General features: G+C 51.4%; 2 protein-coding genes across 6 annotated transcripts; one reads left to right on the forward strand and one right to left on the reverse strand.

The window, feature by feature from the left end:
- Positions 1–363: 363 nt before the first annotated feature.
- HSD3B7 (hydroxy-delta-5-steroid dehydrogenase, 3 beta- and steroid delta-isomerase 7) lies at positions 364–3,659 on the forward strand. 4 transcript variants are annotated; one of them, XM_016132875.2, is made up of 7 exons: positions 373–511; positions 875–1,046; positions 1,258–1,413; positions 1,701–1,809; positions 1,887–1,986; positions 2,136–2,298; positions 2,788–3,659. In XM_016132875.2, exons 2-7 carry the CDS (start codon positions 881–883, stop codon positions 3,201–3,203), a joined length of 1,110 nt encoding a protein of 369 aa, XP_015988361.1. In that variant the 5' UTR covers positions 373–511; positions 875–880; the 3' UTR covers positions 3,204–3,659. The 4 variants fall into 4 exon arrangements, with proteins under 4 accessions (XP_036081275.1, XP_015988361.1, XP_015988360.1 ...); XM_016132874.2 differs by having other exon boundaries at positions 374–511; positions 878–1,046; XM_036225382.1 differs by lacking the exon at positions 1,258–1,413 and having other exon boundaries at positions 364–511; positions 878–1,046.
- A 119-nt stretch (positions 3,660–3,778) lies between these two features.
- Positions 3,779–22,330, reverse strand: STX1B (syntaxin 1B). 2 transcript variants are annotated; one of them, XM_016132878.2, is made up of 10 exons: positions 22,067–22,330; positions 13,770–13,844; positions 13,466–13,565; positions 13,302–13,376; positions 10,579–10,652; positions 10,095–10,203; positions 9,836–9,909; positions 7,773–7,910; positions 7,583–7,666; positions 3,779–7,310 (listed from the first exon to the last, which is right to left on the reverse strand). In XM_016132878.2, the coding sequence occupies exons 1-10, from the start codon at positions 22,094–22,096 to the stop codon at positions 7,230–7,232; spliced, it is 840 nt and encodes a 279-aa protein (XP_015988364.1). In that variant the 5' UTR covers positions 22,097–22,330; the 3' UTR covers positions 3,779–7,229. The 2 variants fall into 2 exon arrangements, with proteins under 2 accessions (XP_015988364.1, XP_015988363.1); XM_016132877.2 differs by having other exon boundaries at positions 7,556–7,666; positions 22,067–22,327.
- Positions 22,331–24,909: the final 2,579 nt, after the last annotated feature.

Raw genomic sequence — 24,909 nt, forward strand, 5'->3', positions numbered from 1 at the left:
CAGACCTGCAGACTCAACCACCATTGTTCTGCGCCACCTGATAGGCTGGAACAGCCCTCTAGAAATCCCCCACTGAAGCCGGCCAGAGCTGGCCAAGGTCAGGCTTCCCTTCCCAGAACCACAGCTGCTGCTGGGCTTCTGGCCTGGGAAATCCAGCAAGAGGGGAGGACTGACGTCATGCAGTAAGAGTGAGGTTACCCTGCCTGTTTCATCCTGAGGCCTGAAAATCCTCAGTGCCCACCGAGCAGGTTCTGGCTTCCCCGTGCCCCTGCTCCCCAAATTTTTTGCTGGAACCAGATGCTAGTGGAGCACAGTAACCACCAGGGGGCGCCCTGTGGCAAGAGTCGGGAATGGATGGGTGGAGGCTGGTTGGGCTGGTCTATTCCTGGAATGGGCATGAGGGGAGGAGCAAGCGGAAGGGTGACTGATGAGTCGCAGGCCCGCTGGCCCAGGAAACTGAGAAGATAGCCTTTCAGTGGCCGGCTTGGGCACCCTGGGACAGTGGCTGCAGGTAGGCAGAGGGGATGTCAGAGGTCCCTTCCCTTGGCCCATCCCACCTTACTCTCCCTTCCCTCCCCAACTCCGTCTTCCAGTCACTGATTTTTGTCCCAAAACCTCCCCCTCCCCCTCAAACCTTGAGCCTTTCCTGGGGCCTGCCAAGCCCTCACCTTTCCTATCTCGGTAACAGCAGTTGGCAGAGTCAGAGGGCAGGTAGCCTGACTGCTGTATCCATAACTGTAGCCGCCAGGGGACAGGTCTGGCCCCTGGGTTACTGTTCCAGTCCACTAGGCCAGAGGCCCCTTCAAGGAGTAACACGTGGGCTGCTGGGGCAGGCGGTAGCAGGCAACCCAGGTGAGCCAGGGTCTCTCCCCAGCAGGACATGGCAGACTCTGCACAAGCCCAGAAACTGGTGTACCTGGTCACAGGTGGCTGTGGCTTCTTGGGGGAGCATGTGGTGCGAATGCTGTTGCAGCGAGAACCCCGGCTCCGTGAGCTACGAATCTTTGACCTGCAACTGGGTCCCTGGCTGGAAGAGCTGAAGACAGGTGATCATGATAGGGAGGGAGTGCCAGGGGAAGGATACGAACTCCCTTCCCTGTGGTGGAAAAGATGATGCCTGTTTATGTCCTCAGTGTACATGGATGGGGTGAATGAGTCACACTGGGAACATGGCTCCCAAGGGTGTAGGCTGAACCCAACAGCTGGCTGGTAGCCCCAGCTCTGACATTGCCTCTGGCTGCCCCTACCCGCTACCAGGGCCAGTGCAGGTGATTGCCATCAAGGGGGATGTGACCCAGGCCCATGAGGTGATAGCAGCAGTGGCTGGAGCTCACGTGGTCATCCATGCAGCCGGGCTGGTGGACGTGTTTGGAAGGGCCAGTCCTGAGACCATCCATAAGGTCAACGTGCAGGGTGAGGTACTCCCCTGGCCTGTTCTAATGATGTAGTTAACACTTCCCGGCACATGGCCTGATCTTGACTGTGCTCCCCCTTTGACCTTAACACCTCTGTGATTCTTCTGTGACAATGTCCTGTGTGCACTCCTGCCCCTGAAATGGCAGGCCAGCCCTCGTCAACCTACTGTGGTTCTCCATGGGCCTGGGGAAGGAAGCCATGTGCCCTCATTCAGATTTGGAACGGGGAGGGAAAAAATGCAGAGGGAGAAAACTTCAGTTTGGATACATACCCTGCCTCCCCAGGCACACAGAACGTGATTGAGGCTTGTGTGCAGACTGGAACACAGTTCCTGGTCTACACGAGCAGCATGGAAGTTGTGGGGCCCAACGTCAAAGGCCACCCCTTCTACAGGTGAGCTGAGGTTCCCCCCAGTACTTTAAGAGCCCCATCTCCCTTTAGCATTAAGAATATTCCCTCTCCTACACTAGGGGCAATGAGGACACCCCATATGAAGCAGTCCACAGACACCCCTATCCTCACAGCAAGGCCCTGGCTGAGCAGCTGGTCCTGGAAGCCAATGGCAGGAAGGTAAGACTGGAGAAGAGATTCAGAGCCACAGGCAGCCAGGCTTTGCACCCTGCCCTGGGCATTCCCTTCCATCTCCAGCTTGAGGACGCTAGGGCAAAGTGCAGACCACTGGTTCCTAGGTCTTAGCAGTGCCTACCGTTTGCCCCCAGGTCTGTGGGGGTCTGCCTCTGGTGACATGTGCTCTGCGTCCCACCGGCATCTATGGCGAAGGCCACCAGATCATGAGGGACATCTACTACCAGGGCCTGCGCCTGGGGGGCCGGCTCTTCCGGGCCATCCCTACCTCTGTGGAGCATGGCCGGGTCTATGTAGGTAAGGCCCAGGGGAGGCAAGAGGAAAGCTATGAAAGGGAAGGACCCATGTGATTCAGGGTTGGGGGGCAGGAGCAGAAAAGGACAGTCTCTACACTGGCCAAGGTAGACTATGATATGTGGGCACTCACTGTCTGCACAGGCCAGAGGAAACAATATCCATGCAAGTTAGGAAGGCACACAAAAAACATGTCTTAGGCAGAGGAGAGGATTATAGTTATGGGAGTAGCATCTAACCAGGTGAGGAGAGGGTCAGCATCTACATGGGACCAAAAGAAGGACCAGCATCCATACAGTTTGGCCCAGGATAGCAAGTGGCTACAGGGGCCAGGGTAAAACAACCTCTCTCAGGGCTGTAGTTATGTGGGCGGCATCTACATGGGCCCAAAGAGGAGGTGGCTTGTACGTGGACTGGCGTGGGAGAGACAAGCATCTATGTGGTCAAAAGGACCCTTACGGGCATGTCCACCCCCCATTCCTCCACTGGCAGGTAACGTGGCCTGGATGCATGTGCTGGTGGCCCGGGAGCTAGAGCAGAGAGCAGCACTAATGGGTGGCCAGGTGTACTTCTGCTATGATAAATCACCCTATAAGAGCTATGAAGACTTCAACATGGAGTTCCTGGGCCCCTGTGGACTGCGGCTGGTGGGTACCCGTCCACTATTGCCCTACTGGCTGTTGATGCTTCTGGCTGTCCTCAATGCCCTGCTGCAGTGGCTGCTGCGGCCATTGGTGCTCTATGCGCCCCTGCTCAATCCCTATACACTGGCTGTTGCCAACACCACCTTCACCGTCAGCACCAACAAGGCTCAGCGCCATTTTGGTTACGAGCCCCTGTTCTCATGGGAAGACAGCCGGACCCGAACCATTCGCTGGGTGCAGGCCATGGATGGTTCAGCCCAGTGACAGCGGAGCTGGGGCCTGGAGCCCAGAGGGGCTCATTCATCCAGGTCCAGAGCACTCAAACCCTGGGTGGGGAGGGAAGGCTGCATTCTAGAGCTGGAGGAAGGGGCTGTCCTAGAGCTCTCCACATGTTAAATCCAGCGCCCTTGAGTCTGTGTCCCTGATGCCTCTAAGTTCTAGGGCAGGACTGTCTTCACTCGACCCAGGCCTGACGGCTGGTTGGTGAGGGTCTGGTTTCCTTGATGTTGTCAACTGTCCCATCCCTTTATTGCTTTTTAAGTAGGAAGTGGTGACCTCTGATGTCCAAACATGATCCTCAGGCCTGGATTTAGAACGAAGAGGCTTTCTTGCTCCTCCAACCACCTTTGTCCCGCCTTGGGGGGGACATATTTTAAAACATTTACCACCTTTAGATATTTATCTTTTAATTCTCCTCAATAAAAGTGGAGGAAATCTGTGTATTTTTGTTTCCTCCCGTACCTGTACCCAAATTCGGTTCCTGCAATATTGTTAGATCTTTGCCTGAGGATGCCCCAGTAATCCTGTGCCTGCCCAAGCTCTGGATTAAAACTCCTTATCTACGCCTGTAGCCAGTCACATGCCCAGCTACCCAGCCCACCTCCCCATACATGTCTCCCCCTCCCCACGGCGCCCGTCCCATGTGGGGACAGAAGGAAGTGAGCACAAAGCACACCCGCTGTTGGATTGGTTGCTATTTCTCCCGTCCCATGGGGCCCGACCTGGCCCAGGGTGGGGGTGGGAGGTTCTGGGGACAGGACATGCAGGGCTGGGGAGAGAGGGAAGAATTTTCCTGTGTTTTATCCATTTGCAACTTGGTCACCAATAGAGAGAAATTGATCTCTGAAGGCTAACAGGAGAGGGTGGCCTGGCTCTAGGCCTCCAGCCAGGCCCCAAGAGTCCTGTCTTCTCTGGGGAGGAGAGGGAAAGAGCTCTAGAAACCAACGGAGAGACGGAAGGGGCAGGGTCTCATGTCAGCAAACACGGCTACATCACTTGACACGCCAGCAACACGGAAACACCAACGCACACAGCTGCACAGCGGGCAGGGGCAGGTGGGGCAGAAGGGAGCCGGGGGCCACCAATTTTGTCCTTTGCGGGGCAGGCTCGGGGGGCTGGGTGAATGCATAGAACACATCATGTACACACGCTCAAGGTGTCGACCCACAGGCACATGGGATAGACACACGCATTGTGCTTCGGGAGAGGCAGGGCGAGGAAGAAAGGGGGAGGGGAAGCATTGAGCCCTGGCCAGGCCTAGGATCACCCGCAGGGCACCATGGTTATAGGTATGGGGAGGATAGGCAGCACACACTCCTCCAAGAACATGCAAAAGACACTAGCCCCCAGACAACATGCCAGCACACATACAGACACATCATGTGATGTGTGGGACTTGTGGAAGTTGGGGCATAACAGACCCTTGGGGATCCTCTGGTCCAACTGAGGCCCAGAGATGGGTGGCTATGGGCCTAATGCCACTCCAGAAGGCAGCGGCATCACTTTAGCCGTGGCTCCACCCTTCTTGTGGCCCCAAGGTTGTGGGAATTCCAGAAACACCTGGGCTGAAAGAGTGTCCTGGATGGGCAGCAAGAAGGAAAAAGGGATGGGGGAATGCTGGGTGGGGCCTGCTCCGATGTTCCCAAAGAAGGGGGCAGGAGGGCTGCAGTCAGGCACGGGGCAAACTTCCTCTCCTGTAGAAGGGCATTTGAGGAAGGGACAGGTGGGTGCCCCTCCTCAGGACAGCCCACCTTGGGGGTTACACATATTGGCCACACACAGGCAGGGTCCAAACAGCCAGGTAGGGAAGAGGTTAGCTATCTGAGCTGGGATAGGGATGAGGAGGGTAATGCGTTCCAGAAGGTCATATCTGCATTCTCTCTCCTTCACACACACGCACACACGCACACGCACGCACACACATGCGCGCGTGGCACACACACACACACTTCACATGCAGTGGGACCCTGGGAAACGGTCTGCACACACCCTCGTGTTCTTCACCCTATGCACATGTATGCCCAACCCCAGCGCAGGATACGTTCCTGTACTTGTGTGTTCAGTCCTGTATATGTGTGTCCATGGTTCTCGGCCACGGACTGAGTGGTTTCTAACATTGTCCTTTGCCCATGAACCTCCCACCTGCTACCAAATTCACAAACATATTTGTGCCTATGCTGTCTACATCAGAAAGGAGGTAGCCCTTTCCTCACCATCAGATACCCAGGCCTGTGTCCCACCCTCAGCTGCACCCTGGTGGGGGAGCAGCTATTGCAGACATTTTAGCAGATATGTCCAGGGGATGGATTCTGGGACTTGGCTCATCTCCAGTGGCCACTGCCATAGTGGCCACTCCAGCATGCCTGAAATAAGCAGTTCCCCAAATCCAAGATCCCTGAGGCAGAGCCCAGAACATCAGATGGGGTGGTGGGGACAAATATTGGCCTCTCCCAGTTCTGAGGTAAGTATGTGGAAGGCAGAAATGTTCTCATCTTCAATCTCTCCGGGAGAGCCCTTGATATTGGCCTCATCTGTAACATTCTCACAATAGCCCTTCCCAGAGACATTCCTGTGCAAATGGGTGCAGGCCTGTATGGGCACCATGCCCATGTTAGCATGCATGTGTGCTCCAGTGTGTATGTGTGTGTTTGTGTGTGGCCACCTACATGAGGCCTCCTCAGCCTATGCATGTGCGAGCACATGAATGTACCAGCTCTCATGGGTGCAGGCTTATCCTCTGGCAGACACAAAAAAAGATAAGCATCTGGGCATGTATGTACAGGGCCTCTGAGATCTTATAGGGCAGGAAGCTCCTATTGCACAATGTTGATGTAGCACTGTGTGGCCATCCCAGATACTGGGCAGCAGCTCTGAGGAGAGAAGGAAGGGCAAATAAATTTGCATAAACAAACATGGACAGGGCATAGGTCCTTAAAGAGAAAAATGTGTGTATGCATGTAATACATAGGAGGGCAGAAACACATATAGAAAGCATCCGTACACACACACACACACACTCACACAGACATTCTAGATAACAGAAATATAGATTTCTGTGTCTACCCACAAAAGGCGTCCAGTGCACAATATGGAGGGCTCTCTCTGAGAAGACCCACCAGCACTTCAGGCACATCCTGAAACACACACAGTATTTCTCACATCACCTGCTAGGGGAAATGTACATGTATCTACAAGCCAAGCTAGGTTATTTATAAGTATATACTTCCATTCATCTTGGCTGAACCCCAAGCTCACCACACACACACACACACATACACACACACACACACACTCCCTGGGACATGTGTCTGGGGTGACTAAGCCAGGAAGGTTTGTCCTACATCATGCTGGGGTACACCTGGATCCTCTAGGAATGTGGGTGTGAGTTTCTGTACACTCATAACCTGCCCCATTTGTGACAGACAGGGTGGAGGGGGATGTCAGTAGAAGAAGTGCTGTTGCATTAGATTCGAACACTCAAACACAAAATTCCATGTACACCAATTGTGTGTCCAGGGATCTGTGGACACACACACACACACACACACACACACACACACACTCACACACACACCCCTATTCACAGAAGACAGAATGGGGCTTGGTGAGTTGCTGTGTTATACCTGGCCACAGTCTACACAACTGAGCAAAGGAGGAAAGCTCAGACAACACACAGATTTGAGGTTGGGTTAAGAAAGGCGATGTGGTACTTCTACACACATCTAAGCACATACACACACACGCTGGGGTGTCCACGCATCTCAAGCATGTACTGGCGGCATGCATGTTGGTGTGCATGTGTAATCGCTATTTATGTGCAGGGGCGGGGAGTGGTCCATGGCACAGTGAGGTCCAGGGACTCCGGGGTCTGATGTGGAGGGGTGAAGGGAAGGGCTGCCTGGGTCTGTCTTGGGGATGAACCTGGAGCAGGGGATGGAGTTAAAGGGATGGTGGGGGTATTGCTCCCGATGTGATGGGGGAAGTGTCTGGGGGAGATAGGGATAGGGGAGCCTACAAGCCCAGTGTCCCCCCAATGGATGACGCCAAGACCACCCCCAGCACCACACAGCAAATGATGATCATGATTTTCTTCTGTAGGCAGAAAGGGCAATGGGGCAAAAGGAGAGACAGAGAGACAGAGAGATAAAGACAGAGCAATGGGGAAGGAAGGTATGAGGAAAAAGAAGAGAGGAGAGAAAACAGAAAAAGGAAGAGGTCAGAGCCAGAGATAAGGCCTTTCAGGGGATTTCATCACTTGCCTCAGCCCTGGCCTGAGCCCAGCCCCGCCCACCCAGCTAGGGCCCACCTGCCCCACCGGCTCTCCCTCCCCAGCTCACCCTCCGGGCCTTGCTCTGATATCTCACAGCTTTCTTGGTGTCTGACACAGCTCGTTCCACATAGTCCACGGAATGTTCCACGTTGTATTCAATCCGGTCAATCATCTCACCCTGTAGAGGTGATGTGCACAGGGAGGGGTGGGACTGGGCTGAAACAGGGAACCCCTGGAAGCTGGGGGAGGCTCCCAGATGGTGTGGCAGAGGGCAGAGGCAGTACCTGGCTCTCCACAAGCATGGCCATGTCTACAAACATGTCATGCAGTTCTCGGATGCTGGTTTCCAGTTTGATGATCTCGTTGTGCCTTGTCTCAATCTCATTCAGCGCCTGCTTCGTCATCTGCGAGTCCATTTTGATCTAGGGCAATGGGGGGAGGCACTGAAAACTACCCTTCACCCCTATAAGAGCTCAGACTCTGCAGCCAGAGTGTCTGTGTTAAAATATGGCTATCACTCACTAGCTGTAACCGTGGGCAAATCTTTTAACCTCTCTGGGCCTTAGTTTCCCCATGTGGATAATAACAGTGCCCATCTCATTGTTGTTATGAAGATTACCTGAGATAATATATATACATTGATTAAAACAATACCTGGCACACATGAAGCACTAAAGAGAAGTTTGTTAAATTACAAGAAGTAAAACTTGTCCTGAGCCCAGGGCTACCTCTGTCACATACATCAAGGAAGACTTGTAAAGGGAGACAAGGGGTCCAGGGCCCCCACCAGTACAGTGGCCCCCACCTGGTCAAAGGCAGACAGGGTCATGGAAGAGGACACAGCAAAGAGAGAGAGTCAAGCAGAGAAGGAGGCCCAGATGAAAAGGCAGTGTGCTCACAAGTCCCCTGGAGCCTCCAAGACATGCAATGGGGGAAAATAATTTAAAAAGTGCATTGCAGACCTCAAGAGTCAGTGGGAGAGAGACTCCAACCAACAATCAGATACACCTCACCCCCCCAGATGATTGGCCTGAACCAGGCTGCTCACTTCCCAAACCACTCACTGTTTAAACCACACCAAGCCACTCCTCTGCTCTAAAACCCTCCAGGGTTCCCCATTACCCACAGGCTACACACCTTTACCTTAGCAGTCAAGGTCCAGGCTCCCTTTCTGCCCTCATCTCCTGCATATCCTATAAGAGCCAAAATCATCCAATGGCTGTTTGGCAAGTGGTCCACTCTTCCTGTCTTTGTTCAGTATGTTTCCTTTGTCTAAAGTGCCCCCTGTCCATCTCTCCATGTCCAAATGCTTCTTGTCTCTTAAGGCACAGTTCAACGTCACTTCCTAGGAAGCTTTCCCCTGACTCTAGAAGTTAACCACTACCCTAGGTTCTATCTGCATCTTGCACAGCATTCAAGCAAGGTACCAACCACCCTGAATTGTAAAGATGGGTTTCCACTGCAATGATGGTGGCTTAATTGGCAGGGATCAGCCCTGTCTTCTTAGAAGCATTCACTAGGCTTCCCTCCATTCTCAGACAGACAGACAGACAGACAGACAGCCTAGGCAGAGCTGTTTGGGTGGGCTCTAAGCTAACTGCCCACAATCAATTTGCTCAAAGCTAATTTAACGAAGACCAATTACCTAGGTAAAAATTTGCTAAAAACTGCTAGACAGTCATTGGACCTACTTTAATCCTGGTCTAGAAATCTTAAACAGAGCCATTCCATCACCAGAAGCAGAAAGAGAGAGACAGAACTGGACAGGCCAGGGCAAAAGTTAACAAAGAGAAATTACAGCTGGGGGAAGCCCGACTATTCACGTATAAGATGACAAGGGCAAGGTAGTGTGAAAAACTAAAACAGATTTTTAAAAAAATCTTCAAAGTGTAGGCAAATTAGTCACTTGGTGAAATGACTGCTTCAGTAAGGAGTCATGCATGTGCATGTACTTAGTACTGAAGAGTCTTGACTTTGAATCTAGATTGTGAGTTCAAATCCTGACTCTGCCCCCAACTGTGTGACCTCCACAAGTTAATGAACCTCTTTGGGCCAGATTTCCTCATACTTGAAATGTGGCTCCCTCAGAGGGTTGTGGTGAAGCTTAAATGAGTTTAGTAGGTTAATGTAAATACATAAAGTGCTTAGAACAGTCCTGGCACACTACTGTTTGCATTTTTATGGGAGTGCCTTCCTGCTCTGCCCCCATGGTAGTCCTCAGTTCCAGATCCAGGCTCTCAGCTGCCTGTTAATCCAGGGTGGATTTAGGATCTTGAGTTCAACTCAAGTTTGGGGAGGAGAGGCAAATGCTTTCCAAAAACAGACTCCGCCCCCACCCGGGCCTCACATCATCGGTGAAGATGGCCAACTTCCCGCTCTCCAGCATGTCTTCCAGTTCTTCGTTGGTTGTGGTCCTTCCAGCTGTGGGGGAAAGTACTCCGCGCTCAGGGTTTGGGCCAGCCTGAGGGCCTGAGGTCGTGGGATGGAGCAAGGACCCGGGAGACCACCCTTCCACTGGCCTTGGGCCAGGCACCCCCTCCACGTGGAGGAAGGGCCTGGAAGGAGGCTTGGGTCAGCCTGGGGAGTTTGGAGGGGGGAACACGCACTGATCTCCAACTGCCGCTGGATCCGGTCCTTGCAGCGGTCCCGGTACTTGGACTGGGTCGCGTTATATTCGGTCATTACTTCCACGAACTTCCGGGAGAGTGTGGAGTGCTGGGATGGGGGTACATATAACAGGAGGCAGGGAGCACACAGCAAGGGGGTGAGCCGGCAGCGCAGGAGTGGAATGGGTAGGAGGGGTAATCACACCTCGATCCCAACTCTCACAAGTGCACAGTCCCCTACCAGCTGTCCTCCTATCCTACGCCCAAACAGGCGGTGACCCAGGCTAGAGAATGAAGTGACCCGTTACCGCCCTCCGCTATAGCCCCGCCCAAAGCTCCGCCCCCGTCCCGCCCCGGCTTTCCCTTGGCCACATCTAGTACCTGAGCTCTGCTTTGGCCCGCCCACCCCCAACCCGCCCGGCTCCTCCCCTGCTTGGTTCAGATCCCGCCCCGGTCCCACCTGCGTCTGGCCGCAGCCTCCTACCTGGGTCTTGCGGATGCGCAGGTCTGCGGAGGAACGGTTCAGCCCCTCCTCCTGTTCAATGCTTTGCTCGATCGCTGCGGGAGAAAGGACGCAGTGACCCCTGGGAGACCCGGGGCGTGTGGGGCGGGGGTCCTGGATATGTGAGAGGTCAACACCCCGAGGCAAGCCCCAGGTCTGTGAAGAGATGTCACACCCGAGGCGAGAGCTGACAGTAAAGGATCCAGAGTGAGAGGCAGGAGTCCGGAAGGTAGTAGGATGGAGACTGAGGGTCCGTGAGTCACCAGACAGAAGGGGGCTATTTGTTCTTTCGGAAAGGTTGGGTCTTGGAGAGTCCCATAGCTGTAACTGCAGCTCAATCCCACGAGAGGGTGTGGGCCCAGTCCACCGTGAAGGTCCCCTGTACTCAAGGAACTCCATTTCCTACATCCTCTGGAAAAGGGCAGGAACCCACGCTGGGATTTTTCTGGTGGAAGGCAGGCACTTCCAGGTGGGTCAAGTTCTGGTGGCCATTGCTTGGCTTTGGGGAAATAGGACTATGTCAGCTGACTGGCCCTGAGCCCTCTGACTGTAGTGCAGGGAGATGAAGACAGGGACTTGATGCACTCCTGGTCCCAACAGGAAGCCATGTGTAAGCCTCCAGTACTGATCTGTAAAAACGAACCTTTTGCACTCAGGAGAGTGTGCTGGAATGGAAAATGACCTAAGCCAGGAGCACGTGAAGTGCAAATCCAGACAGAGGGAATCCAGTTTACATCATTAGCTCATTCTAAACAAATACCCTCAGCTTCCTCAACAGCACAGTCAGAAAATCTGAAGCAATCTCAAATCTGACTTTCTTTTCAGTTGCAAAATCCTCCCCACCCCCAATGAAATCTTACTAAGAACTCCCATATATACAATACATAAAATTCTAGGGTGAGTGGATGCATGTTCCAACAGAGAAAATAGCTTTCCCCATGGCCTACAAGGTGATCCCTGTTTTGGGAATTCCCATGTTCTGGAAAAGCGTGCAGATTAACTGGGATTCCTGCTTCTGGATCATGCACTCCTGACACTTACTCAGATTTTCTATAAAAGAGCTTGAGGTGCTCAAAAAACGCAGCAGGGATGAGTCACCAGGCCCTCTCAGACTTGGACAAGCCTCCTGAGAACATCACTCTGTTCTAGCAGTGGAGGAGGTATGAGGCTGGATGGCACCTGAGCAGTCCCTGCCAGCAATGTCAGGCAGTGTCTAAGTGACAGCTCTGGCCCAGCTGCTGCAGAAAAAGCACAGGAACACACACTCAGCCCAGGCTGGGACCCTATTGTCAGACTTGGGGTTATGGCCCAGTCCTGAAGGATGGGTCTCATTGACTTCTTACAACAATCCTGGGAGTTCCATGATGGCAGTCCATGTTTCAAACTAGAAACTAAAGTTCAAGTGGGTAAAACAATTCATTCAAAGTCACAACCAAAGCCTGAGCTTGTACCACCACATAGCTGGTGGAAAATGGAGCATCGCATCTTCTCTCTTTTTCTTCCTGAATCCCTGAACCATGGAGTCCTCCTCATGGTCCAGTAGAGACTATTAAGGTCAGAGTTGGATGGGCCCAAAGAAATCACTGCGCCCAGGGATTTTTAAACTATTCCACGGAACTTGGCTTCTGAGAAGAAACTTCAGGAGTACAGGGCCTCCCACCCCCAGTCAGCCAATACGGCCTGACTTTTATGTATTGTATATATGGGAGTTCTTAGTAAGATTTCATGGGGGGTGGGGAGGATTTTGCAACCGAAAAGAAAGTCAGATTTGAGATTGCTTGAGATTTTCTGACTGTGCTGTTGAGGAAGCTGAGGGTATTTGTTTAGAATGAGCTAATGATGTAAACTGGATTCCCTCTGTCTGGATTTGCACTTCACGTGCTCCTGGCTTAGGTCATTTTCCATTCCAGCACACTCTCCTGAGTGCAAAAGGTTCGTTTTTACAGATCAGTACTGGAGGCTTACACATGGCTTCCTGTTGGGACCAGGAGTGCATCAAGTCCCTGTCTTCATCTTCCTGCACCACAGAGGGCTCAGGGCCAGTCAGCTGACATAGTCCTATTTCCCCAAAGCCAAGCAATGTGCCTCGGACAGAGTAGGTGCTTGGCAAATGTTTTCTAATGCTGAATTACCATAAGCATACAAATTAGCATCATGATAACATTGCTATTCCCCTGGCACCACAGACAAGGAGGTTCCCAACCCACACTGCTTCGGGGGAAGGTAGTTATTACCAGCACCCAAGTCCTTAAATTAGAATGAATACATGAGCCCTTGGCAAGTCCCTCCTGAAAGCTTGCCAGCCTCTGATGTCAGCCATACAGCCCAATCTGTCCTGAGCTGAAGATACCAATTCAGAAGCATTTGTTGAACCCACCTACGAGGTGCTTAGTGCTATGCCTGGCACCCGTTCCAGAGAAATGAGGCCTTAATGAAACTAACGCCCCTTGGAGGACTATATTTTTATGGTGGACCTTCATGCTGATGGAACCAGCAGAGCTCATATGCAAATTAGACAGCCTCCTCTCCCTAATTTCCCTGTTGTGTATCTTTCTCCAAAGAATCTGGAGCAAGGAGGGAAATCTGGGGTTTTGTTTAGGAATCTGGCTCCTAGAAGTCTACAGACATTCCCGATAAAAAGGCCTGTCTGGTCCACTAGAAGGCAGAGTTCTTTTTCTCCTGAGTCAGGGGATCGCAGTCCTCACCTTTCAACTTGGACCGAACTTTGTTGGCCGTCTTCTTGATGTCTGTAGTGAGGTCCTCCAGCTCCTGTTTGGTCTCTGGGTAGGGGGCAGGGTGGATGAGAATTCTGAGTGTGACCCCAGACCCCTTCTCCCCCAGCCCACAGCCATCCCGCAGCAGCACTCACTCTCATCTGGGTTGGGGGCGGCCAGGATGGCGCTATGCTGTTTTTTCACTTGTTCCACGTCCTCTGACAGCTTCTCAATGCAGCCCCGGATCTCTTCCACCTGAGGCAGCAAATTGGCTATACCCAGCCAAGTCTTTAGGCCAGACAAGGGCTTCCAGGGGGCTCAGTAAGGGTTCAGGGAAATGGGCCAGACCCAGAGAGACTTGGTAAAATGCCAAAGAGTGGAGGTTGGGGGGGACGGAGAGAAGGAAATTATTGGCTGGGGGCCGCGTTCTGGGTCTAGGGGCATTGTAGGCTCAGTTACCTGTTCAAAGAACTCATCCATGAAGTGGTCCCGATCCACATGGACCACCTCTTCCTCATCATCACTGTCTTTTGCCTGGGAGGCAAAGAAAGATGGAGACCATGAGCAGCCCTGGCCCTGGTCCTGCTGCTTCCAGCTCTAGGCTCAGAGCAGGGGTCTGAGTGGAGTACATGCAGAGGGCACAGGCAAGGGCCCCAAGCAGTCAGAATGGACACTGGATATCTTGTGGAACAGGGTCCTGGGGGCCAGGTAGATGACAGCCCAAAGGACACCTTGGAGGGAATTAGCAAAAGGCACCCTTTCAGGAGTGGATATGGCCTGTGGGTGCAGTCACCCTAGAGGCAGGTGGCACTCAGGACAGCTGCTATTAACCAACCAGTAGGGAAGTATTCCAATGTTGTAACAACCAGCTAAATGTTGCAATAATTGGCTCTGGGCTCTGAGAAGGGGTCTGGAATGGAGTCCCAGGAACCTGACCCTCTCCACCCTTTCCCTAGCCACTCCTGCCCAGGCCTTACTTTGCTTCCCTCCTCTTCCCCTCCAGCCACTGTCCCCGAAGCAAGGTCAGTTCACTGTCAGCTGCAGGCACCAGGTTGAGCAAGCACAGTCAGGCCCAGTGAGGGCTGGAGGAAAAACAAGCAGCACCCTGACCTCCTTTGCTCCCTGTGCCTTTCTCCTCTTGCCCACCTGCACCCCCTCAGTTGCTCTGCCCCTCACCACTCTTGCTTGCTTTCATCCAGCCTCTTCTAACTTCATACCCACCCACTCTCACTTGGTTGGATTTCCCAGTTGCAACCTGCAGCTGCTCACCCACCCACACCTCCACCGACAGACAGACCACTGACACAGACAGAAGGGATGACACACAAGGCACACAGAGGCAGGCCCACTGACACCTACATGGAGATATACTGCCATGTTGATGGTCAACCGCACACAAACCCACAGCAAAGCTGAATGCTGACACATGTGGACAGAGCCAGTCACCAGCACCCCCAGGGACATTTGGGAGGGCCCTCTGAGCCTGTTCTCCTAGCTCCTCCGAGCCTCAGGTCTGCATACTCATTCAGAGCTGGGAAAGAGAGGTGGGCAGGGAGGGCTCCCCAAGGCTACACACTCCTGACTCAAGACTCTTCTGCTTGGGACAGAAGTCTGACAACAAAAGCTGAGCCCTTCAAGCTTAATTACATCTGGAGCCCTAATCGGCTCTGACAGATATTTAAACAGAGTTCACCCTGATTTCCAGAAAGACCCTGGCCAAAACTCAGATGCTAACCACCAGAGCCTGAATGAAATCAAGATAGGATCCAAAAGGCATCTACCTGGGGAATAGCCATTTGGGATCTAAAGAGAACTCACACGAAACTTCAATAGCGTCCGAGCAGATCGCAGACAGTATCTGACAGAAACCAGACAGGCTTAGACTGAACCAGACTCGGCACATACAAATCCCAGACAGCTCAGATCGAACCTAGACAGAGCCAGATGGGACCTAGATGCAATCTAGACAGCCAACTAAACTTGGAATCAGCAGAGACCCGACAGCACCGGAAAGAGGCCACAAGCCCAGAGGAGACCCAGCCAGACACTCTTGAAGCCACCCCAGCTTCCTGCTCAAGCCCTGCCCCCAAACTCTAGGGATTCTCCCCACAGACACTGGGCCCCACATCATGTCAGAAAGTGTGGTCAGCATTTACATTTAATTTCCAGACAATCCCAAATATCCACTGGAAATGGGAGGTTCCTCCATCTCTGCCCACAGCTGTCCCAGAAGTAGAGGTGGGTCTTGGGGATCCTGATGGGGCTTCAGGTCCTGGCCCCTGACCCAGGACCACCACAACAGACCTCAACCCTTAAAAGCTCTGGGATGCTCAGCTCATCTCTGAGGACCTGCTGGCCTCCTATAATGCTCTGTTCTCAAAAAGCCAGCTGCCCCATGAAGTTTCCTTTCCCTAGCACCAAAAGCCATTCCTCTGCCCCTTCTCTTCCTTCAAGAACTCAGCCCTCAGCCCAGCTGCCCACAGATCATGAGGCCTCTCACTGGCCCAGGTGCCTGGAAACTCTCTTGTTTTGTCTCTTGCCCTTCCTCATGATGACTTCAGACTTCCTGAAGTCTAATTTCTATCTCTCCTGTTGTTCCCAGATCCAGTGCCCTTAGATTATCCCCTGAGGCATCTCTGGTACCTGTTTCTTTGTCCTTGACAGAGGAAGAAAAGTAGAGGGCTCAAGTATGACTTATTTGGTGTAATAATTATAGAGAGCTGAGAGCTAACAATCCTCTACGGTTCACAAACACTTATGCATCTATAGTCTCTTTTGATCCTCAGCACCATAGCCCTGATGAGAAAAGTAAAGCAACTATCATTGCCCCCATTTCACAGAAGAAGGAACGGGATGTCAGGGAGGGGAAAGGAAAGTGACTTGCCCGAGGGCACCTAGGCTGAAAGGGGCTGGGAAATCATAGGCATCTAACACACACCTTCCCAGACTGCCCCTCCTAAGGCCACCTCCTTCTGAGGACTCTGTCAGCAGCTATTTCCCTCTCACATAGCTCCTGTTAAAGCCCAATATGGGTTAGGCTCTGCGCCCCAAAATCCTAGAATAATATTATCTTTTAATAGCACCTCTGCATAGACCTTACCTTCTTGTTATCACATTTAATCTTCACTAAAACTCTATGAGGGACATTCAATAATTTATTTTCTGTATGTAAGCTTTTATCTTTGACCACTGGATGGGCAAGTAAGAGCCCTATCTGTTATATTCATTGTTTAATCCCCATTGCCTACACAGGGACTGGTACATAGACATTGCTGAATAAAGATGAATGAATAAATGAGTAATCAGAACTAGTTTCTCTATGTCATTAAAATATCTATCATTCAATTGTATTATTAGGTCAGGTTTGCATAATGTTCAGCCCTGGTTGCTCTTATGGATTTGATTATTTTAACTACTAGCAAAACTTTTAGACTATCATTTTATCTAGCAGAATACAGCTAATATATATAAATACACAATGGTGAAAAAGAAATTCTGACTTGAGCCAATTTTTCCCCTAGACTTAGAGTTCGTGTAGCTTCTCCATTAGGTAAAGTTTAGTGCATCACATGAGTTTGTCTTTGATGTAAGAAATTTAAAGGTGTATTGATTTTTTTTAATTTCAGGAAAAAAAAAAACTATGAAGAACATTGACCAACGTAATTATAATTATGGCAAACATTTATATAGCATGTTATGGACATGATTCTATGTACTCTGCTACATTTATCCACTTAATTCTTACACAAAGGTAGATATTATTATAGCCCCCTTTTATATAGAAGGGGAAAATGAGGCATAGAGAGGCTAAAGAACTTGTCCAGGTAAGCAGCTAGAAGGCCACATGACTTCTCCCCTCTGAACCTCAACCTCTGCATTTGCTGAATGGCAATAATGTCAACCCCAACCGGTGGGCAAGAGGGCAATGAGAGCAGGCAGGAAAAATGGCTGATGCTACCAGAGAAAGAATGGATGCTCAGTGAGGGTTGGCCATTTTCTCTTGCCCCTCCCATGTTACAAAGAAGGAAACAGGCTTAGAGAGGTTGCTTGACCTATCTAAGGCTTCACAGCAAATAAGGCCAGGGATGGAAATTTAATTGTCCAATGCTAAATCCCAGGCTCTTTCACTTCCATCCTTCTACTCCTACCTGGCCCCAAAGAGTCTGTTTGCTGTTTCCTCATTACTGATAAACACCTGTGGCCAGGACAGCAAACCAGTAAGAGGTGCCTGGCTACAGGAAGAGCTCAGCTAGAAAGCCAGGCATTCTAGCCTCTGCTTTACTTGCTGTGTGACCCTAGGAAAATCTAAGCTCCTCTCCAAGCCCAAGTCCAGCTGTTAAATGGGTGGACTTGTGCATGTGCTCACTAAGGGTCCCCCCTGCCATGAGCACAGCTTCCATTTCTGGGAGAAGTTGGCCAGCCTAAAAGAAAGCAGGCTGTGGGCAAACAAGACTACCTAAGAAAAGAAGATCAAATGTACCCCAATCCACTTTATGGAAAAATTCAAGTCTCCATTTCCTCATGTGCAAAATGAAGAAGATAAGAATTATATACATCTAACACACATGTACTGACTACTATGACTTGAGCCCTGTTACAAGTGCTTTGAATTTCTTGTCTAATCCTTACAACCACTCTATGAAATAGATACTATTCTTATTCCCATTTGACAGAAAAAAAGAAACTGAGGCATAGAAAGATTAAGTAACTTGCCCAAGATTATATAGCTAATGGATGCAGATAGGGTGGTGCTTGGCTTTGAACTCAGGCACTCTCCTCTTTACGGCTCACCAACTCCTCAAGCACTCGAGAGGATTAAAGGAGAGCGTGCAGAGATCCTGGGCACCATCTGGAACAACCTTGAAAATGGGATCACCAGATCCAAGCCTCTAGCTTCAATCCTTCCCCATCAGAGACACCAAGGCCTCTTGTGGGTTTGTCAGTGGCAGGAGACAACATAGACAGGTGCATAGATGGAAGGAAGAGAGGGACAATGTGAGCTGGTGAGTCAGTGGCCAAAGAGACAGATGGTGAGAGGGTGACTAAAAGGCAAAAAGAGACTGGAACTGGGTGACAGAAAAGAAACAGAGTGTGTGAGTATCTGTGTATATAAACACACATGGGGGCCCATGTACACACACATGCTCACATGTGCTTCTCAGGGGTGCAAGCATCACTTGATCGAGAGGCAGCAGCCTCTCTCCACGGCACCCCTGCTTCTGTCCATCTGTCTCCCTGAGCAGGGCCTCTCCTCATCCCATGATCCAGCCTAGTCCTCCCACCCCAACCTCTACCCTCTACCTTCTCTGCCTTACCATTTACTCCCTTCTTCGTCCTCCCTCTGCCCCAAAGACATTCATTCATTTAACAGAATGTATGATGTGTGCCTAGTTCTCTTCCAGATGCTGCTGAGAATACAGTGGTAAACAAGACAGGAAGGTCCTGCCTCCAAGGAGCTGACATTTCAGTGGAGGGAGACGATGAAATATGAACAAGACAATTTCAGATTGTGCTAAATAACAGGAGGGAGATAAACCAGGAGATGTGACAGAAATGGGCAACAGAGGTGGCTTTATACAGGACAGTCAGGGAGTGACACCTGAGCTAAGTCCTGAAGTAATTAACTGTGCCACAATCTGAGGAACATAGAATTCAAGGCAGAGGGAAAAGTGTTCCAGGCAGAAGGATTGGTATCAGTCTATCACCCAGGTTATCTTGATCCCTGCTTTCTCTCTTGCACATCTCGGCCACTCTTATCTTCTGTTATGTCAGGTCTGCCTTTCCAAAGCACCTACTGTGCCTGTCCCATACCTAAGTGCTACACAGAGGAGTCAGTCCCCGCCCTCAGGGTACAGGACTTGTCCTATAACAGCTCCCATTCCCACCTGGGCTCAGATTCAAGCCTCTCTACCCCAGGGCTCCCCTTCCCCCATTTCTCAGTCTTCCCATTTCCTCTCACCTCCTGACTTCCCACTCCAAAGCCTCCACACAAGCTCTAGCCCACAGCATGTCTCCTTGTGCTTTCTCTCTCCCACTAACCTTCTCTACCTTACTTGCCCCCTTCCTCCCCTCTTAAGCTTCATCCCTGGCCCCAGTCCTGGGACACTAATCCAGCTGATGAACTCCCCATCGCAGCCTACACTCCAGCACAGGGCCTCCCAGTTCCCAACCAAAAGTGGTTGATGAACTGCAGACAGAAAACCCTGGTTCAATCCCAGCTCTGCCATTGACAGCTGTGTGACCTTGGGCAAGTCAGGTTACCTCTGTGGCCCTCAATTTACTCCAAAGCAAATTAGGGTCACATCCTGCCCATCCTAGGGGGCTGATGTGAAGTTCAAGAGAAATAAGCTGTGGAATAATGAACACTCATAGCACATTGCTAGGTACCAGGCCTTCTTCTAGGTACTTTTTGCATAGTAACTAATTTCGACCCTAAGGACAACCTTGTGAAGTGTGAATTACTCCCAATTCACACATGAAGAAACTGAGCACAAGAGAGGTTAAGCAACTTACCCAAGGTCACACAGGAAGTAGCAAAGCTGGAATTCGAGTCCAGACAGTCTGATTCCCAAATCTGCACCCCCAACTGTTGTGATAAATAGATCTGAGACTCCCTTGGGAACTGTAAAGCACTGTTGGAAAGTTGATCAGACCCCCTGGGCTGACATCTCCTCCTGCCACCGCCCCACCCCCATCCCTCTCAGCCTCTTAGAGATCCCTTTTCCAGGCCTCCCATGCCCTGCCCAGTCTCCCCTGCCTCCAAGCCTCTTTGCTCTCAACCTCGATGGAGACCTTGGGCACTCCCAGTGTCTGGCAGTTTCTTTTTGCCCCACCCACCCAAATCCCCAGTTTCCCTGAGCTGTGACTAACACCAGAGACATCAGTATTCACCCAGCCTCCTTCACCCCTACACACTACTTCCCACCTCCTCCACCTGGCTGCTCCCAGCAGCCCCAGCCCACAAGATTCCTCACCTCTGGCCAAGGTCCCCTGACTCACCCAGATAAGGATTCTCATCCATGCCTTCTCCATCTCTTTTCCCTCCCTCTCTACTACAATTCTACCATCTCACCCCAAAACTACTTTCCATTTCTCTGGGTTTTGGAGTCATGGAATAGTTTTGAAAGCAGAGAATCTGAGTTCAAATCTGGGCTCCACACTTGCTAGCTGTGTTGCTTTCGGTGAGTTAGTTTAGAGCACTGGTACTGAAGCCAGCCTGCCTGGATGCCTTTTATCAGCTATGTGACTTTGGTTAAGTTACTTACCTCTCTGGGCCTCAGTTTCCTTATCTATAAAATAGGATAATACTAGTACATATTAAATTAATTAATATGTCTAAAATACTTAGAACAGTGTCTGGCACATGAGTGTTGGTTATTTTTATTATTGTCATTTTCCTGATGCCTATTTGGTAAAAGTTTAATAAAGAAATGAACCTTCAAAATCCCCTCCCTCAACCACCAGTTCCTCCTTCCTTCCCACTTGCCAACCCATCTCTCCCCAGAGACAACAATCACTTGCCTCCAAGCCCTTTCCTCCCATCTCTCTGTAACCTGGTTCCCCACTCCCAAACCCAGGGGGCTCTCCAAAGACAGTTTTTTACCCCCAGTGTTGAGACTTTTGTTTCAAAGGCTAAAAAAGCAGAGACACATGTCAATGCAGCAGATAGGAAACCCAGATTCCAGTCTGATCCTCCCACCCACTTGCTTGGTGACCTTGGGCAACTTCCTGCCCATCTCTGAACCTGTTTCCTTATCTGGCAAATGGGGGTAAATCAGCTGGGGCTAGTACTTTATTAACATAACACCACACCAGAGCATACCACAGGCTGTGGGCTCTGCCTCCCAAGGGCCCAGGTCATTTCTCCAAATTCCCCAGTATTCTCCCTGCCCCAGAAACCATTCTCACCAAGCCCCCATTCCCCAGCCTCTCCAAGTGGCAGCCTTCACTGCAGACACCAGTGCTGCCCTGCTTCCCCTGTCACCCAAACACTACTAACTGCTTGGCCAGACTCCTAGAGCCTGGTCTCTACAGGCCTGCAGACCAAGGGCCCATGTCAGCCCACCCCGACTGTTCAGGATACTCCAGTTCCCCCAGCAGAGCACAGTCCATGTCACACAATCCAATTCCATGGCCCCGAGCCTGGAACCTCCTCTCCCCTCTCCTCTGCAACCCCATCTCCCACCTCTGGGGTCATCCGATCTCAGACCCTAGCCCTCTGGCTGTTTCCTAAGGCCACCCCTTCCCTCCTTGTCTCTGAGAGGTGTCCCCTCCCCATGGCGAGCAACACATGTGTGTGCTCACACGCACTTCATTCACTGCCAAGTGTTGGCATCTAGGTCCGGACCTGTGTCCTTCTCCATAGCATCCCCCATTTCTGGGTCCTGCTAGACTCAGCCTGGTCCAGTCACAGCCCGTCCTTCTAATTCGGTAAATCTGCCTGGGGCTGACAGAACCCTCCAATTCTCTCCTGACATTCACTCTTTCCCATTCCCAGATTAGACCCTGGGGCCCTTCTGGAAATGTGGGGTGTCCAAGGCCCCTGAGACTTCTCCTGCCCCTTGGGTCTTAACGGCTTCCACCCTCTTCTGGCCACTATCCCCAAAATGCAGGTTCATTGGAGAACATCAGGTGCCTCCAGATACTGTGGTGCCTCTGCTACCAACCTCCACATTCCAGCACCTCCCCCACTCCACCCTCACGCGCTCCCCAAATACTAGGGTCCCTCCCCCCATTTTCCCCACCCCCGAGCTCACACTCCGCAGCTCCTGAGTCCGATCCTTCATCCTGCGACGGCTCCTCCTCCTCCTCGTTCTCCTGCTTGTGCTGCTGCTCCTGCCTCCTGCCTTGGTGCTGGAGGCCGGGGTCTGGGGGTGCCCTGGGGCACCGGAGCCGCTGGAGGGGGCGTCGCGGGTGGGGGCGGGGCCGGGGGCGGCGGGCCGAGGACCGGGCAGAGGCAGGGGCCTGGATCAGGCTCGGCTCTGCTGGGGCTGCGGTGGCGATGCGGCTGCGGCACAGGCTTGGATGGAGGGATGCGGGAGCTGAAGCGCGGGGGAGGGGGGGAGGGATGTAAGGAGGAAGGGAAGGAGGGGGGGGGAGCCTAGAAGGGGCGGAGAGCAGGGGGCATGCGCAGCGCCAGGGGCTGGGGGCGCCTGGGGGTTGTAGTCCGGGGGAGGGAGACCTAGGGAGAGGGGAACTGGAGAGTTGGAGCGGGGGGAGGAAGGGGAGCCAGAAAAGCAGAGAGATATGCGGAGAAAGAGGAGATGCAGCGGGAAGCACAGAGATGCTGGGATGGAGTAGGGATGGGAATGGAACAGCAGAAAGAGGGGGCAAGGGAATGAATGAAGACTAACCCAGGGAGAGGTGTTGTGGATCCTTTGACACCAGGAGATATAGATATATTTTATGGTTTCTATCTGGGAGTATCTATGTGGGCCTGTGCATGACTACCCGTGTGTGTGTGTGTGTGTGTGTGTGTGTGTGTGTGTGTGTGTCCCTGCAGGAGGCTCTTCGGACACTAGAAATAGCAAGACTGACCCTCTAGGTGGCTTTTGTGATGCAAGGAATTAGTCAAGCCTAGCTGAGAAAGACTAGGGGCATGTTTTTTGAACAGCCTTCCCTGCTCTTAAGTGTGAGAGCTCCTAACAGTGGGAGGTCTCAGAGTTCTGCTTGTCTCCCTCCACAGACAGGATGCTCACTACCTACCCAGATCTCCTGGCCTATGCTTAGATAGTTCTGACTGATAAAAATGAAATTTGTCCATATCAGGAGGAGAATTCTGGTACCCAGAGGGTCCAAGTACCCTGCATTCCTCTTCTTTATTCCCACCTCTCCTCTCTGCATTTCCATGTCTTCACATGATATCAACTCCACTTCTGCAATGGGGCTTTGGCCCTGACAGGCCTTAAACCTGTTCTTGTCAAGTACCCAGTGACCTCTTTGATACCAAATCCATTGACCACTTGTCAGGCTTTATCTTCCATGATCTTTCAGTGACACATGACCCTGATGACCTCTCTCTTCTTTAAACCCTTTCTTGGCTCCCAGCCTGCCTCCTGTCCATCCCCCCCCACCCCCTGCCCCGCTCCAAACCTCTGGATGTTGTTTCCCAGCCTCCTTTAGATTCTTCCCTTCTCCCACAACCCCTTAACAGCAGGGGTCCCTGGGGCCCGTCTCAGATTCTCTTCTCTTCTTTCTTTACCCTCTTACCTCCCCAGGCTCAGCTGTAACTACATGCCTACAATACCCACATCTATACTTGAAAGCCAGGTCCTGCTCCTCAAAGACAGCACCTATTATGTGCCTGAGCACTGAGCTGGGCACCAAGGACGCAGAGACAAAAGATGTGATCAGAGACATGAGTAAATCCATAACTCTAGTGAGTGAGGCCAGGGCTTTGATGTTGGAACCTCCAAGACTGTGTTGGCCTTGCCTTTCCCCATAGTACTTCTTCTTGTGTTTTCCATGAGAGATGGCCTCTCTGCTACCCTGACACTCAAAGCAGACAGAAAGTTGTCCTTGGCTCCCTCCCCCATCCATTATTAGCATCCACTATGTCCCAGGTGCTACCATAATCCTCCCAGTTTCATAGTTTTTACTGCTATTATCCCATGTGTACATATCAGGAAACTGAGGCTTAGAATGATTAAATAACAGATCCAAATTCACAGGTTAGGAAAGGGCATGACTGGGGATCTCACTCGCATATTTTGATTACAAAGCCCATTCTTGTAAAACCACAATGTTATAACTCTTCCCTCAATGGCCAAATCCCAACCCACCTCTGGGTCTTTTCCATTCCCACCACCTCAGGTCAATCTAGGCTCTCATCATCAGCTTTCACCCTGGACCCTCAGAGCAGCCTCTTCTCTGATCTTCCCACCTGCAGCTCCTTTCTTTCATGTCCATCTTTCCTCCCACCTAACTAGTGTGATTGTCCCCAAAACCAGTGTGATCATATCAGTCCTCTGCACCAATAACTCCCATGACCCTATGGCTCCCTGATTATTCTCAGTAGCTTCTCTGGCATTTGAATCTCACCACCATCACTTCATCTCTCCTACCACTTCCTTCTCTGTGCCACAGACCCAAGGCTTTAACCACACCAAGGAATCACAGACCCCAAACACATCAGAGTCTTTTACTGTGCCGTTTCCTCTGCCTGGTATACTGTTTTACCCCTGCTTTGATGGTCATACTTCTCATCCTTCAAGGTCCAGTTCTGGCCCCTCCCAGCAGTCCAGGCAGACAGTCTTATTAAGTAAGGGCTAAGTCTGCTCCCCAACTAGACCAGACTGGGTCTGACTCACATCTGGGCACAAAGCAGATGTTCATTACAAATCTAAATGAGTGAGTAACTGGCATATTTCCTCACATCTTTACTAAGGCATAAAGACAAAGAAAATAAGCTCCATGAAGGCAGGAATTTTTGTTTTGTTCATTGCTGGTTCTCCAGTGGCACTATGGCACCTGGCACATAGTAGGTGCTTAATAAATATTTCTTAAACGAATGATGAGTGAAATGTGTATGACTCCAATAGGGCTATGGTTCTAAAGATAGATAAACATACACACACACAATGTGATAGATAACAATGGC

The sequence above is a fragment of the Rousettus aegyptiacus genome, unplaced genomic scaffold (genome assembly GCF_014176215.1).
Source record: "Rousettus aegyptiacus isolate mRouAeg1 unplaced genomic scaffold, mRouAeg1.p scaffold_m13_p_8, whole genome shotgun sequence".
Classification (NCBI taxonomy): domain Eukaryota; kingdom Metazoa; phylum Chordata; class Mammalia; order Chiroptera; family Pteropodidae; genus Rousettus; species Rousettus aegyptiacus.

Excerpts from the sequence above, each read along its gene's own strand:
- HSD3B7 (XM_036225383.1), top strand. The coding sequence starts at position 881 with ATGGCAGACTCTGCACAAGCCCAGAAACTGGTGTACCTGGTCACAGGT. Across the intron at positions 1,047-1,257 it reads GCTGGAAGAGCTGAAGACAG|GGCCAGTGCAGGTGATTGCC; the intron begins GTGATCATGATA and ends ACCCGCTACCAG. Across the intron at positions 1,987-2,135 it reads TGGAAGCCAATGGCAGGAAG|GTCTGTGGGGGTCTGCCTCT; the intron begins GTAAGACTGGAG and ends GTTTGCCCCCAG.
- STX1B (XM_016132877.2), bottom strand. The coding sequence starts at position 22,096 with ATGAAGGATCGGACTCAGGAGCTGCGGAGT. Across the intron at positions 13,566-13,769 it reads TGGATGAGTTCTTTGAACAG|GTGGAAGAGATCCGGGGCTG; the intron begins GTAACTGAGCCT and ends TTGCTGCCTCAG. Across the intron at positions 7,667-7,772 it reads CCATGCTTGTGGAGAGCCAG|GGTGAGATGATTGACCGGAT; the intron begins GTACTGCCTCTG and ends TCACCTCTACAG.